The sequence below is a fragment of the Mesitornis unicolor genome, unplaced genomic scaffold (genome assembly GCF_000695765.1).
Source record: "Mesitornis unicolor isolate BGI_N332 unplaced genomic scaffold, ASM69576v1 scaffold3271, whole genome shotgun sequence".
Taxonomy (NCBI): domain Eukaryota; kingdom Metazoa; phylum Chordata; class Aves; order Mesitornithiformes; family Mesitornithidae; genus Mesitornis; species Mesitornis unicolor.
This window is the reverse complement of record NW_010164366.1, coordinates 1-13,974: the sequence shown is the minus strand read 5'-3', so window position 1 is coordinate 13,974 and position 13,974 is coordinate 1. Positions and strand designations below refer to the sequence as shown.

Sequence of the window (13,974 nt, the reverse complement as noted above, 5' to 3'; positions counted from 1 at the left end):
AACCACCCAAAACTGCTAAGTGTGTTAAATCCATAACTTAAAGCATTTTAATAAAAACAAAGCAAAATACATTTCATAATCCGTCCACTGGCACAATGTATAAAACCTTTTAAATAACAACTTTAATATTAGTCACAAAATACTGCATGTTGTATAAAAATAGCTGTATGCACACTGCTAAAAGATAATGTAAAACCACTCTGGATAGGCCATGCAAAGACATTCAGCTTTGATCTTTACATTTCCAAGTGCCTGTTGGATCTGCTACTTCATCCCTTCCCATTCTGCTTGGGAAGGTTTTGTGCCGGCATTTGGGGGCCTCCTCCTCCCCTTCTCCACCCTGCACACAATGTCCTGGCAAAGGTTTTTAGAAATGGCTGGCACGTTTAAGGTGCATCATGTCAGGCATCTCAGCGGCTCAATTTTCACAGCTTATGTTTCAGAAAGTGCTCAACATCCATGTCCTTCTCCATGGACACCTCACCTTGGTCACACAAAATCTTCAGCTTTTCAGCCAGTACCTTTCCAAATTACTCCTGACCCCTGGTGCACTACAGTACTAAAACTAGAAGCTAAAATCTAGACATCCAGCCCGAGATCCCTGCAGGAGGCAGAACACAACAGCCACAGCACCATTTTTACTGTACAGCTGTACCTCCCATAATCTCAAATTACTCTCACCCCACAACTCACTGAAGCCTGTCCATTCACATTAAGAACTCCAGGTAACACATACAAAAGGATTTGGACAACAATGAGTTTACAGAAAGGAAGGCATAACTGAGGATAGTACTAATATAGGGGAAAGAAACAGATACTAAATATAAACCATTACATAAAGAGTCTGTTACAACGTGGTTATCAGACTTAAGAACGTAACTGCCAGAGAAGAGGACATACTGGACACACACACAAAAGACATGGAGTACATTTTAGTTAAGAACAAAAAGATGTTAGATGAAGAAGTAACACAGCTTTCATCCCACTCTAACACACAAACTATCAAACAGGATAAAAAAAAAAACTCAGTTCTCTTCATCCCTACAAGCCTAAGTGACCCCCACACCTTTACAGTATCATCCTCATACAGTTTAAGCTCAGTGAAGGTAATGGAGACAGAGATCCATCCAGACATCTTCTTCATTTCCTGAGTCTACAGGGAGAAGGCTGAAAACAGGCCCTGCTGCTGACACAAGCAGTAGCACCTTGCAAGATGTGCCATCGAGGAGAGCAGCCATAGGCAAGGAGAGATGTAATGCTCTGCCAGGCAAAGCAAGGAAGTGGGGGGTTTTTTTCTGATGTTTTCAAGTTTGCATTTTAGAGCATGCTCTTCTAAGAGGAAAATAAGGAAAGCTTAGTGATTTATCAACTCAGATAATACAGCAGCAAACCCATCTTCTCCAGTTTAAAAAGATCAGTTAAATTATCTTAATGCACCGACTCTGACAGGCAAAAAACATCTCCATAAAAAGCTGTCCCCTTAAAGTTACAAGTCACATTACAAGAGCAAGCTTCTAATCAAGGAGTCAGAAGCAGAGCAGCTTTTATCAGCACTGAAAACCCAAATAACACAGGCTGATCTTGCCAATCCATAGCAGGAAAGAAGTTTAAAAGGCTTTGTGGGGTACTGGCTGAAAGTCACTGGTTTTGGTGGCGTGCGTCATGGCTCTGCGCTTGGCGAGGCGAGACTTGGACGGAGGAGAAAGCTTCATGGAGCACACAGCGTGGGCAACGCTCTCCTGCTCTGCGCTGAGCCCATTCTCATGCTGAGACAACTGGCGGTTAAGGGCTATAGCCTCAGCAGCAAAAAGCGTCAGGTCCTTTGTGCTGCTGTTCCTCTCAAGAGAAAAGGAGAAAGCAGTTACAACACGCACAGAAAGTCACTTCACCTGGGTACCCCCTCACAGCAGAGTATCTATTTCCAGGCAGTTTCATTTCTCCTATCAAAGCATCAACACAGCAGGCAAAATGACCAGTTAATATTTGCATCTCTCCTCTTGGCAAGGACCAGCAATACGTAACAAAAACACTCTGGGATTTTGGAAACAGGCACACTTCTAGTCCTCGTTCTGCCAAGGACTTCCGATGCAAACCCAGGAAGCCATTTGAGATGCCATGCTTAATTTTTACATGTTAAAGATTATGGGGTAATACTGCTGTCTTTCTTCAGAGAACTGCAATCCCACTGCAATTGCACATCTGGCTTAGGGAAATGCACTTCTGATGGGAAGAACCACCTGGAATTGCCAGTGGCAGGCATGGAAACAAACAGATGTGTGACTCGGACTCCCTGATATACAGAATGTGCCATCAAATCCCTTTAAATGAGGCCTGCCCTGCTCACAGTTAAATTGATACTGGGATTACCACCAACTACAATGGAAGTCAGACCTGAGTGTGTGTATGAAGTTAATTCACCCATCAGAATCTAGTCTCTTTGGACAACACACACCTTTATGCTTTTTTTACCCCTCTTCAGCAGCAAACTGCCAAAACCATCATTATTTCCTGTCTAAGGTTAGCACTGCACCACAATGCTTTATAAGCACAATGCCTGTAATAACCTTTCCCATGAACAAGCAAGATTAGATGATGAAGAAAAATCAGAGCTTTAATGTTTCTGATGTTTCTTAAAAAAATTAGTGCTGCACATTTATGAAGTTTCACTGTCAACCAGGGATCTTGACCTCTGATCTGTCCCCTCCTATCTCTCCCCATTCTTTCAGTAATGATTCTTGGCCAAGTTTATAGACATTAAAAAAAAATACCTTTGAAGAACTTGAGGGGTGGGTAATCCCCTTTCAGGAGCCTGCTGGAAGAAGCAGTTAAGAAAAGTTAGTTATGTATCAGCAGCTGGGAACCAAGCTTTCCCAAGACAGAGTGATAAAAACCAGGGAACCCCCCCTACATCTTCACAACTATTGGATACTGCACACGAACTAATTCACTGTGGGTTTATAAAACACTATCGGTTTATAAATCACATTTCATAATCTATCTCCGCACACAAGAAGATACCACAGTTTGCAGGTACAAGACTAAAGCTTTGGAAGCTCTCCAGAGGGTCTATCCTTTCTTTCCTGAACTGGGGACTAAAGCAAAACAGGACAATGCAGTTCCTTTCAAATCCTATCTACCAGCATTCTGCATTACTGCATTAGTGAATAACATAATAATTCATGTACTGCAGTGCTTGGTACAAACCAGAAAGCTATTTAAAATGCATAAAGCAACAATTAAAATAACCACTTAAAGTTTGACAGATTGATCCAAATATTTACCACACAGAGCTCCTGAAAGAATAAAGCCACTGCAGATCATTTAACTAATCAAGATAAGAGCACTAAAACACCCAGTGACTATTGAAAGCTCAGAGACAAGGAGCAGCTTGTTTGTCACTCTGGAAGAAGAATAACCCTCACAAATACACCAAGGGGATACGTACTCCTTGAACCCATGAATGTTGCAAAACTTGAGCGGCACTAAGTCGTTCTTTGGCGTCACGAACCAGTAACTTTGAGATGAGATCTTTGGCTTCAGAGGATATGTGCGACCAGTCCTTGTCAGGAAATTCGTACTTGCCTTCTTGAATGCTCTCAAAAAGCTTGTTCTAGTAAAGAAAAATTTCTTTAATTTAAATAGCAACTAGACTGCAACAAGAATACTTCCCAGGTGGGATTCTTCTCAATCAATTTTATCCATCTAATGTGGTGGTGACAAGTGGTGGTGACAACTGAAACCGTCCCGACTCCTTACAGAGTCAATGGAGAGCGACAGGCAGCTCCATGGAGTGATTCAGTGCATCCTAAGATGGCCATGATACACTGTCTGCTGGAAACACCTGCCCACCACTACCCTCCACATCACAGTGCAGCCAGTGTTAGTTTTTAGAAAGAATGCATGGAGACTCTCCTGGGGCTCCACTTTTATCTGAGGAATTGTGGCGACTACCGAAAACCAGATCAGGAATTACAGAATACAGGAGAACTGCAGGGTGGGGGAGAGGATGAGCAGCAGCTCCGAGACCTCACATCAGGAAAAGAAAGAGGCAGTTGCCAGTTTACTTCAGAGATATCATCACACAACTTCTGTATTACCACCCTCACTTCTCAGTGACAGCTTATCCTCGCAGACAGCTGCTTGGATTACAGACACAGCCATTCACTGCTGGCATTATGACAAGTCTGGGTTCACAGGGCAAACTACGCCCTCCCACACATCCCCAGGCCGTGCACATTCACCTGGCAAACTCTGCAGACTTCTCCTCTGTCCCAGCCACAGTCGGTGCCACAGTTGCCCACAAAAGGGGGGTACCCACTGAGCATGATGTACAGAATCACTCCCAGGCTCCAAAGATCACACCGCTTGTCATAAAACGTGGCCTCCTCCGTGAAGACTTCAACCACTTCGGGTGCCATGTACTCTGCAGATCCACACTAGGAAACCAAATTCAAGTTTTCAAAACCAGGGTCAAATCAAAACAAGACTCAGGATTCTCATTCTCCTCTCTTTCCAGAAGGTGGCTTGGTCTAAATGCTGGATTGGCATGAGGAACTACTGAAGTTTACTGCTGGCTTTCACTGCAGGTCTCCTTTTGTTAAGCCAAATCACAACTGCTGCACCCCTCAAATGTTCAATGGAATCGTCAAGAGCTTTGAAATGTTTTGTGAGTACGATGCACAGGGAAAAATTTAACACATTTCAGGTGTAAGGACTATAGAGACCTAATAGAAAGCAAAAGAGTTCCTACTGTTCTTTAGCAGAATCGTAAGATGTTCCATGTGAAACTATGATCCTTTACACAGGTTCAAAATATTAATTTACATATTTCAGGTTTTTAAATCTTATCAATTGTCAGGCTTTTCAGAAAGTAAACAAGTGTAACACTGGGGGTGATACCTGTAACAGTCTGCCGCAAAACGGTCAGATCTTTCTGTCACAAAAATGCCAAAAGCGTAACACTGCAGTTTTTCAAACTAACGCGTGTCATAAAGCCACAGACTGATTACAGAGCTTGCATCGTTCTTAGCTCATGGGTCGGAGCTACAGAACCCAAACATGAGGAAATGAACACAAAAGGTTAAAACTCAGTCCATGAGCACACAAAAAAACTTCTACAAAAAGCTTCCTCATGTGATGAGCTCAGAGACAAACAGGATCAATGCCCTACCTTCTGGCCAACAGGAATTAACACAATGGGATCCCGTGCTTTTCTATATTTGTTCTATGACTGGGAAACCAAGACAGTATTTACCATCCAGACACCCGCTTTAAATGAACTATCCACCACTGGCTGTAGTTGCAGTAAGCCCTCCGGAAGCTCTCTGCAGATAAGGAAAAATGTTTTACAGTAGAAGAGACAAAGCACGAAGCCGCAGTAGGTCTCTTACCGGTGTTGTCAACTCAGGAGTGGTTATCGGAGTACACGCGCTGTTCAGCTTCACCCCACTACCAAGATCAAAGTCACATATTTTTACTGGTGATATCTAAAACCAAGGACAAAACGGTAAGCAGTCCAGAAGGCCGGGACAGAGGCAATATGAGTACAGTGCCACGCAGAAAACCTCAGGACAAACCCCAAGTTGTTCCAGCACAAGGACTGGTGAAACCCAGTCTCTTGCAGATATAGGCTACTTCTTGCATTTGCTGCCTCTGCCCCAGTTGCTCCCACATCCCCAGCATCTGGCCTTATTAAATTAATTCTTTATTTGTCCAGGCAAGTGCCAGTACACTTTGGGGCGGTTTGGGACCTATACATGATCAGCTCTAAGTGTTGTTTGTCCATCTGGGTAGTGCCTCTGAACAGACGAGATGCTCAGCTGTAGTTGCCATACCCTAAGAAGAGTTGTTTTTTAATCTCTTAGTCAGATGCTCACATTTCTACAGCTCACAGAATCATTTTGTCTCTTTTTGGCTTCAGTTCTATCAAATTCAGTTGAGGATCACTAACAGGTTCAAACATTTTCAGTAAGACAGAACGTGAGGGCTGTCTTAGGAAATGAAGTTAAAAATGACACTTCAGAAAGTTAAAGAGACCAGAGAGGCACCTTTTCCGGAGATTCACACAGGATGTTTTCAGGCTTCAGGTCCCTGTGAGCAATACCTAAACAAGAGTACAAACATTCATTACAGAAGATACTCTCCTGATTTATTCATCATTATCTTTCTTCATTAGAAGGTGGCCTGGGAAATATTCTAGGCCTGAGTCTGCCACACAACCTCTCCCCCCTTAACAATACTGCAAATAATTGAATTTCAAAGTGTGTTTGTTAAAAGTCATTGTTGCATCCTGTTAAGCCTTTATCATCCTTAAATGTACATAAGGGTCAGTCAGGCATAAAAGAACCTGCTAACACTGGAACTCTTTGGCTTGGCCCAAATTAATTGTGTTAATTAAAATGGGCTTATTAAGATGAATGACCTGTAGGAAAGTTTACTTGTTGCACACAGTTTAGTCAAAAGATTTTTGTGCCTTCTGCAGTAAGGTCCTTCTCTCCAGAGGAATCAACTGGTGGTTTGCTGAACTCCTACCAGCACAGACAATACCTGAGACACTATCCCCAGGAAAACCTCCTGAGTTCCCAGGTGAAAACATCATCCCTTTAAACAGTGAGGTTTGTACTCATTCCTGAAGTAAAATACAAATCAAAGGGCTTGGTTGGAGTTGCAGAGGAAAAGGATAAAGGAGAACAACCAAAGGGCTTCTACATTCATTCAGCTGCTATCAGAACAGACAAAACCAACAGGGAAACAAAGGTTTCTACCTGTTGAATTCACATCAGAGGTTGTCAAAGCAGTTCTTCACATGCCTAAACACACCATTTCTGGAAGTTCTCCATTTCAACCACTCAAACTTAATGGGAAGGCAAAAAATGGGAACAACAACAACAAAAAATCAAATAAAACAAGCAGCTTGGCTGTAATTTAATTGAACTTTAGCTTTGCTTAAAAAAAATTATACTCGACACTACTTCAGAGTATGAGGAAAAAAAGCACCCCACCAAATTCTAGGTAAGGGAGTTTTTAATGTCTTTTCTTCAGCACACTCAACAAGACATGGCTGAAAATATAACATTAACAGCACAGCACTGATCCAAAGGAATCACAGGTTTCATGAGGCAGTTCACATTGCTGGTGCATGGAAGATGGGAAAAACAACAAAGATGGCCTGTGCTGACATTTACAGCAAGGCTGACAGAACTGCCCACAGCTGGCTTCGCTCGCACTGTGACACACAACAGCACTTTTTGGTGTTGCAGTTTGAATTCCAACACCTCATTATATCACCTTTTATTTTGCAGTCGCACACAGCGCCGAGGAAAGAAAACAACTGCCTTCAAACACTCCTCCAGTGGATTACTGGCAATAAAGCACACATATTCCAAGTGGGTGTAAGGCAGTGTTATCATCCAGCTGAGTTTTAAACTACTCCTGGCAAAAGAATTAGTTGTCCTCATTCAATTTTTTTTCAACCATCTAGCTATAGCACTTCCCCATTAAGCTGTGCTTTAATTTCCTGTTTACTTTAGTGTTCTGTATGCTACTTACTAATTATTTTAATGTCACACAGAAGAACCATAAAGAGAACAATAAAATGAAGGGGGATGTTGGAGGAATTCTGTAAGCTGTGTCCCCACTGTACCGATTCACAGCAAACGGCAAGGAAGTGGATTGCTCCTCTCAAGCAATTTTAATGAATCACTCCCCTCCTGTCTGGGGAAAGGGGAATTAAAACTGAAAGCTGAGAGAGAACTACAGAAAGATATTAGCTGAGTCTATGTTAAACTTCCTTGAACAGTGTTCCTAGACTTTCAGATGTTAAGCAACCTACTGCAGCCTGAGCACATCAAATATTTCTCCACGCGTTCAGCTTAAGTTTCCTGCTCCTTATTTGCCCCATATCTGAAAGTCAAAATCTTTTAAACACGCATTCAAAGGCTGCACTCTCTGCAGGTTTAAAGTTGAGTTATTTCACAGACAGGCTGTGAAGATTACCAGAAATCTTAATCAAAATGAAGTTTGTGCCCATGTTCAAATTAACTCCTCACAACAGTCACAACACGTGACAAGATCAACATGCCTCAGGTTCACCCCCTACTTTATTTCCTACGCATTGCTACGCTTTTCTTTTTAAAGGGTTCAACCTGTCGAGGTACCAATGCTGTGATTCCAACTCAAGCATGTAAGCAGTCCTGCGACTTACAAGTGAAGCCTACAATTAAACACTGATTGAACTGGGGCCAGTGCTATACAACTTAAGACAGCGAGATCCACTGAGATCTACCTGGCTAATCAGAATGGCTAAATAAACAGACACAAAATAGAATAACCAATACACACAGCCTCCAATTACATGCCATTCTATTCAGATGTAGCCACCACAACATTAACTGAAGCTGCTTAATCTATGCAAGACCAGATAACCATGACAAAGGAAAGATTTTAAAGGCACCTATCACATCCAACACAAACACACACGCTGGGGTGACCATAATGCACACAGGTATTTTGAAACTAAACAAAAGTACTCTCAAGTAGGAAAAGCATCAGGAAAACACTAACATAAAAGAGTTCTATACAAACAGAACCGCTTTCAAACCTGAGCAAATCCCTAATGAAATGAGGACACTTCCAAACAAGAAGTATGATTCACTTGTAGGTCTCTCAACCCAACAGTGGGTGTCTAAATTTGGAGACCAAAAACTACTACAAAGAAAGGGGTCTTGTAACCAGCAGAAATTCTGGGTAAAAACAGGAAAGCTCTCTGTAGACCTGAAAGAGGAGGAAACTACAAAGAATATTAGCTCCCTTTTGAGTAACCTTTACATGGTAGCTTAGGTTACAGGAACAAGCAAACAGATTCAAGCCTAATGTTAATTCTCCCTGGATACCGACTTGAACGTTCTTCTTCAAAAAGCTACACCATCTTAACACAGCTGATTACTTAAATTACCACATTATGAAAATAAGGTTATAGAGGAAAACAACATAAGTAATCTGGCATTGGTATAAAGAGAAGTGCAAGCAAAGGCTGACTACTTACAGATAAAATATGCTCCATAAACTAAGCGTACAGTATCAACCAGTAGGATGGAGACAACCCTCCTCTTACCTTTTGTATGAAGAAAATCCAGAGCAGAGGCAATATCTCTGACTACTTTGCTAGCTTCTCGTTCATTGAAGTGTTTCTGCTTTTGTATGTGGGCCAGGATTGAACCTGCAAGAGTAAGAGGTGAAAGGGAAAACCTTAGTGTGAATGCTGCTGGGCTGAGCAAAGGCTTTGTCAATACAAGGATAAAAACGCAACAGCTCCTACCAGGCTGTCATAAAGGGAGAACTGAGCTCAGTGTGAATGGGACCAGAAGTAATTTAGAAGAGTTCTTCACCACTAACACTCTGTCCTAGTGTGTCTACATGGCAGAAACCGAAGCATCACAAACCCATGTTTTTATATAAAAACAGCCTCAGAAAATAATGATGAGCTAATACCAAGTATCATGAATCCATAACCTCATTTCCCATATCTCATAATGGCCTTTCACAGCAGGCAATATCTGTGGACCAAACAGAATGACTAAGAAGAAAAAGGTACAACTAAGCAGCTTCACCACTTAAACACACGAGAAGGTAATTTTCTAATGCTGCAGTCCTCTAGTTTAAGCACAGCATGAGAGGCAATCACTTTCTACCACCCCAGGACACGACTGGTCTGTTCTCCACACATTGTGAACAGTAGAGACTTGCTAATAGTATCAGTAACACTCAAACACCAGCTAAACCCACCCGACCCCAGGTCACAGGTGACCACGCTCACACTAATACTCTTCATTGTGTGTAATGTCACAATTGAAATCCTGCCCTCAAAGTCAAGTATGGATGTTTTTGTCTCAACACCATCAAAAAAAAGACATTCTATCTTTAAATACAAATTAAAGCTCACACTGACATCAAGGCAAGGCTCACACACGGACTTAAGACAAAGGACACAAACTCTGACAGAAGACCTCTCAAATACGAATGCACAGAGCGACTGGAAGCTTGCAGGCAGAGCTCCACTGGTATCCCTTTAACAAAGGATAAAGGGAGGTCTGATTTCTTATCTTCTTGAAGTGAATTCCATCAATCTTCTCAAAAGATTAAAAATGTCTTAAAAAAATGATTAAATGCAGTCCCCAGAGATCCAAGCCCACTACGTAGCCTTGCTACTGTCTTCCATTTTCTTTCTCAGACAGGTATATTTATAAAAGTGATCAGGCAGAGAAATTCAAGAAGTAACTGTCATTTCTTATTAGCTTCCAATGCAGGAAACATTTTGTATCTTGGGTGATTTCATTTTTATTCTTCAGTTCTAGATGTGGAAGGAAACCTCCCATTCTCTACTGCAGTAACTCCTGTTCTTAGGCCATCAATGCTGTTACAACTCCACAGCAAGGATTCAGAGGAAACGGCAAAGACCGTCAAAAAGAAGATGGACAAAAGACTCTTTTGGGATGCTTTGATACGATAAAAGACTCTTCAGATATGCACAGATATGCTGTGTCAGAGGGGTGGAAGAAGCCCACTTTCGACCAGATTATCAGATTTCAAATACAGGCTTCCCTCACCAAAATCAACACTTTCTAGTTTGCTACAAATTTATTAAGGGCACCGAGTTCAAGGGTTTTCCTGGTACAGTTGTTCTTTACACCTTTAGAAAGTAATAACAACTCTTGAACATTTCCATCGCTGTGGAAAAGATGCCAGACTTTGCAGGAAACACCACCGAGCCACCTGAAGTGCTCATTTCACACAGCGGGTTTATTCCAGATTACCCTTTCTGATAGAGCTGACGTTCCAGACTCTCTTGGATAAGGATTATATCAATATCAGTGAAAACACACTCTACAGACTTCATATTCAGCCCACGGAGAGGAATCCCACAAACAGGAAGAACAGCAGGGCATTCTCGTCTCAGTTATTACCACCTCTTCAGTATTCAGAGAGAAAGCATCAGACAGCACCTCCCAAACTGCACTTCAGAGAAGAAAAAAGGGGGAGGCTGGGGAGGCAAAGGACTCTTAAATCATGCAAGTTCAGTATATTAAGCTAGATTTTAACACGTTCCATTATAAAATACTGTCAGGTGAGGATATTAAACAGCTTCTGCATCCCATGGTGAACTGGACACAGCTAAAAGGGGAGCAGAGCTCCTTCAGTTACCACAGCTACAGGAAGGCAAAACTGAGAACAGAAAGCCCAAGCTATGTCCCAACAGTGTAGGCAATATTGGTCTCAGATTGGAGTTACTGAGCTAAGGCTTGCATTGAAAATTAATGTTCTCATTCTTGCCAGCCACAGCACTTACAACAAGATCTACAGTGCATCAGAAGCTGGTCTGGTCCCCAATTCCCATTATTTCTTCAAACCCACATACACTTCAAACACTGAAATTTTTCAAAGAGAAAACCAGCCTCAGCCCTAACTGACCACTGCAAAAACAGCAGCTAAGAGAAGGAAGGTGTAGCATTATTACCCTCCCAGCAGCCGTGCAGGCAGATTGATAACCACAGTCTCACCATCAAAGAGGAGGCTTAACTAATGCAAGAATGTGGAGATGGAAAAACAGACAAATGCAGATTCATCCCATCAAGCCCTACTACAACTAATTTGTCAGGGAGGTTTGTGCATTGAGAGAAACTGTGTTAGAGAAAACAGCAATAAAATGATGCAGGAATTTTAAGGGAAGGTAAACAAAAGCTTTTACTCAAGAAAAGGAGCACATCCTTCTCATTTCAAAGAAAGTTCTGCATCTATACTGAAAAAAATTACATTGCTTGCACATACGGTTGTTATGGTTTAAGGGTTACCAGCCTGAAAGGGAAGGACAGGTGGTGTCTGCAGGACCCTGGGGGTCACAGATCAGTTCTGTTCCCTCCCCTTTCTGGACACAGTCTGTAAAAAACCGAGGTTTTCGGGGCTTTTCCTGGTTTCCTGGGCTGTTTCCTGTCACATCTCGGGACGGCTGGGCCGAGCTCCACGTGCTCGGCAGCATCCACCACCACCCGCTCCCGGCACCACCGCGGTCCTGGTGACGGTCACAGCGGTCACAGCGGCCACGAGGCCCTGCTGGGACACTGCCACTGGGGACTGCTGGGATCGGGTTGTGTATGGAGTTAAATATCCTTTGTCCCTTATTAATTCCCTTTTCCTTTCCCCTGCTGTCTTCATTAAACTTGTTACAGTCTTAACTTCCAACCTTGTGCGGAGCAATTTTTTTAATTATTATTATTCTCTCTCTATTCCCTTCTCTTAATCCTCCCCCTGGGAGGGGTAGGGGCAATAGAGAGAAAAATCCTGCTCTCTCTCTCTCTCTGACCCTTAAACGGAGACAATGGTTTACTACTGAAAACCTTTCTGACCAGTGACAACCAGGTGATGTCCCATGGACAGCAGTGTACTCCTTCAGAAACTTAGTTTTACTTTGAAGAGGGGAGGTCACACTTTTAACTCATGGTTTTGCACAGCCATGCAATTAATGGACACTGTAATGATGCTCAATGCAGACAAATGCTGAAAAGTCCACTAAGTGCGTGATGTAGCCTTCTCATTCCCCAGGTAAATGCTAGTGACCAGTGACCACACTCACCCTCCTGACTGTCCCTCAAACAGCCACAAAGCGTCAGCCCCAGAACTAGAGCAACCCAAGGCAGAAGCAAGATGGTTTTTGCAACAGTGCTCCATGAGTTTCAGGAGATGATGTCAAGCAAGGGAAAATGCTACCAGAGTACACAGATGCTGTACTAAGATCATGCACAGTATCTGACATCTGTGTGTCTCCTCTTGTCTGAAGGTACTGCGGCCTACCAGCTACACTCCAAAGCTTCCACTTTAATTGAGGCATTTCCATCATTTAACCACACAAAGGGATTGCAAATGTATGACCACGCTCGTCAGTATTCAAGAAAAAACACACTTCAAGATTTGTATATTATTTCCTCTGCTACTTGTCTTAAAATTCTCAAGCACGTAAAAGAAGCTCTTCTTTTTTTTTACTCTAAAACACTGAGAAAAACATGAGCAAGACAATTCAATGAACAAAGGCACAGTTACTGCACAGTACCTCCTCGCAGCTTCTCAAAGACAAGGTAGTATCTCGTGTCATCTTCAAAAAATTCTATTAACTCCAAAATGTTCCTTAAAAAAAAATAAAATTAAAAAAAGAGGGGAAATAAAAGAAACAGGCACAGAGTGTAAACAGAGCAATGAAAGTTTCAGCATGGATAATTAGGAAGTGCCAGAAGTAACCAAACATAAAAGTTGTAATTAAACAAGTTGCTTTGGTCGCCTGTGGCATTAAAATCACATTTCCAACTCACACTGAAACTGAAGCAGGGGGAAACAGAACAAACACTAAAGTCAGACAGGATTGTGAAAGAATTCTGCTACCGCTGAACTGACAGGAAGATAACTGGCTGGATTCGGTCATTTAGAACACTGCATTTGTGCTGAAGGCAAGACACAAAAAATAATTAAATTTGCATTCTCTCTTTCTGGAAATCACAAGGCAGAACACACAGGGCTCAAAGGAGACAGGCATCTGTCAACATGACATTAAATCCAATGCCTTAGTTACCACTTTTAGACTAATCCCTGTTTAGCCAGTGTACAGTCTTTGGAGCACAACAAAAACACCCCATGAAGCCTTGAGAACGTCAAAAGTGTAAGTCGGATTTTCCTATCCACACAAAATGCAAATTATGCATGTGGTCCCGAGAGCCTGAGTTTTTCATCAGTTATGTACTGGATGACCACATGCTCTTAACCACACAGCACAAAGATATAATCTGCTTCTCTATGGCCCATGAGTTCAGTAAACAAGTTAAGTGTTGTACTAAAAATCTGTCAAAAATGTTTGATATAAGCTGCACACTGTAGTACAGATAACAGCTGTTGTACACATCCTAGATTAAGAGATATCTAAAGGAGTATCACAGA

At 42.2% G+C, this 13,974-nt stretch overlaps 1 protein-coding gene across 1 annotated transcript; it reads right to left on the bottom strand.

Moving 5' to 3' along the window:
- Window positions 1–1,607: 1,607 nt before the first annotated feature.
- On the bottom strand, window positions 1,608–13,173 carry MKNK1 (MAP kinase interacting serine/threonine kinase 1; the record flags this gene model as incomplete). Its single annotated transcript, XM_010194284.1, has 8 exons — window positions 1,608–1,836; window positions 2,769–2,812; window positions 3,446–3,610; window positions 4,242–4,436; window positions 5,391–5,486; window positions 6,048–6,103; window positions 9,113–9,217; window positions 13,100–13,173. Coding segments are annotated over 8 exons (964 nt in total), but the record flags the coding sequence as incomplete, so codon positions are not given.
- Window positions 13,174–13,974: the final 801 nt, after the last annotated feature.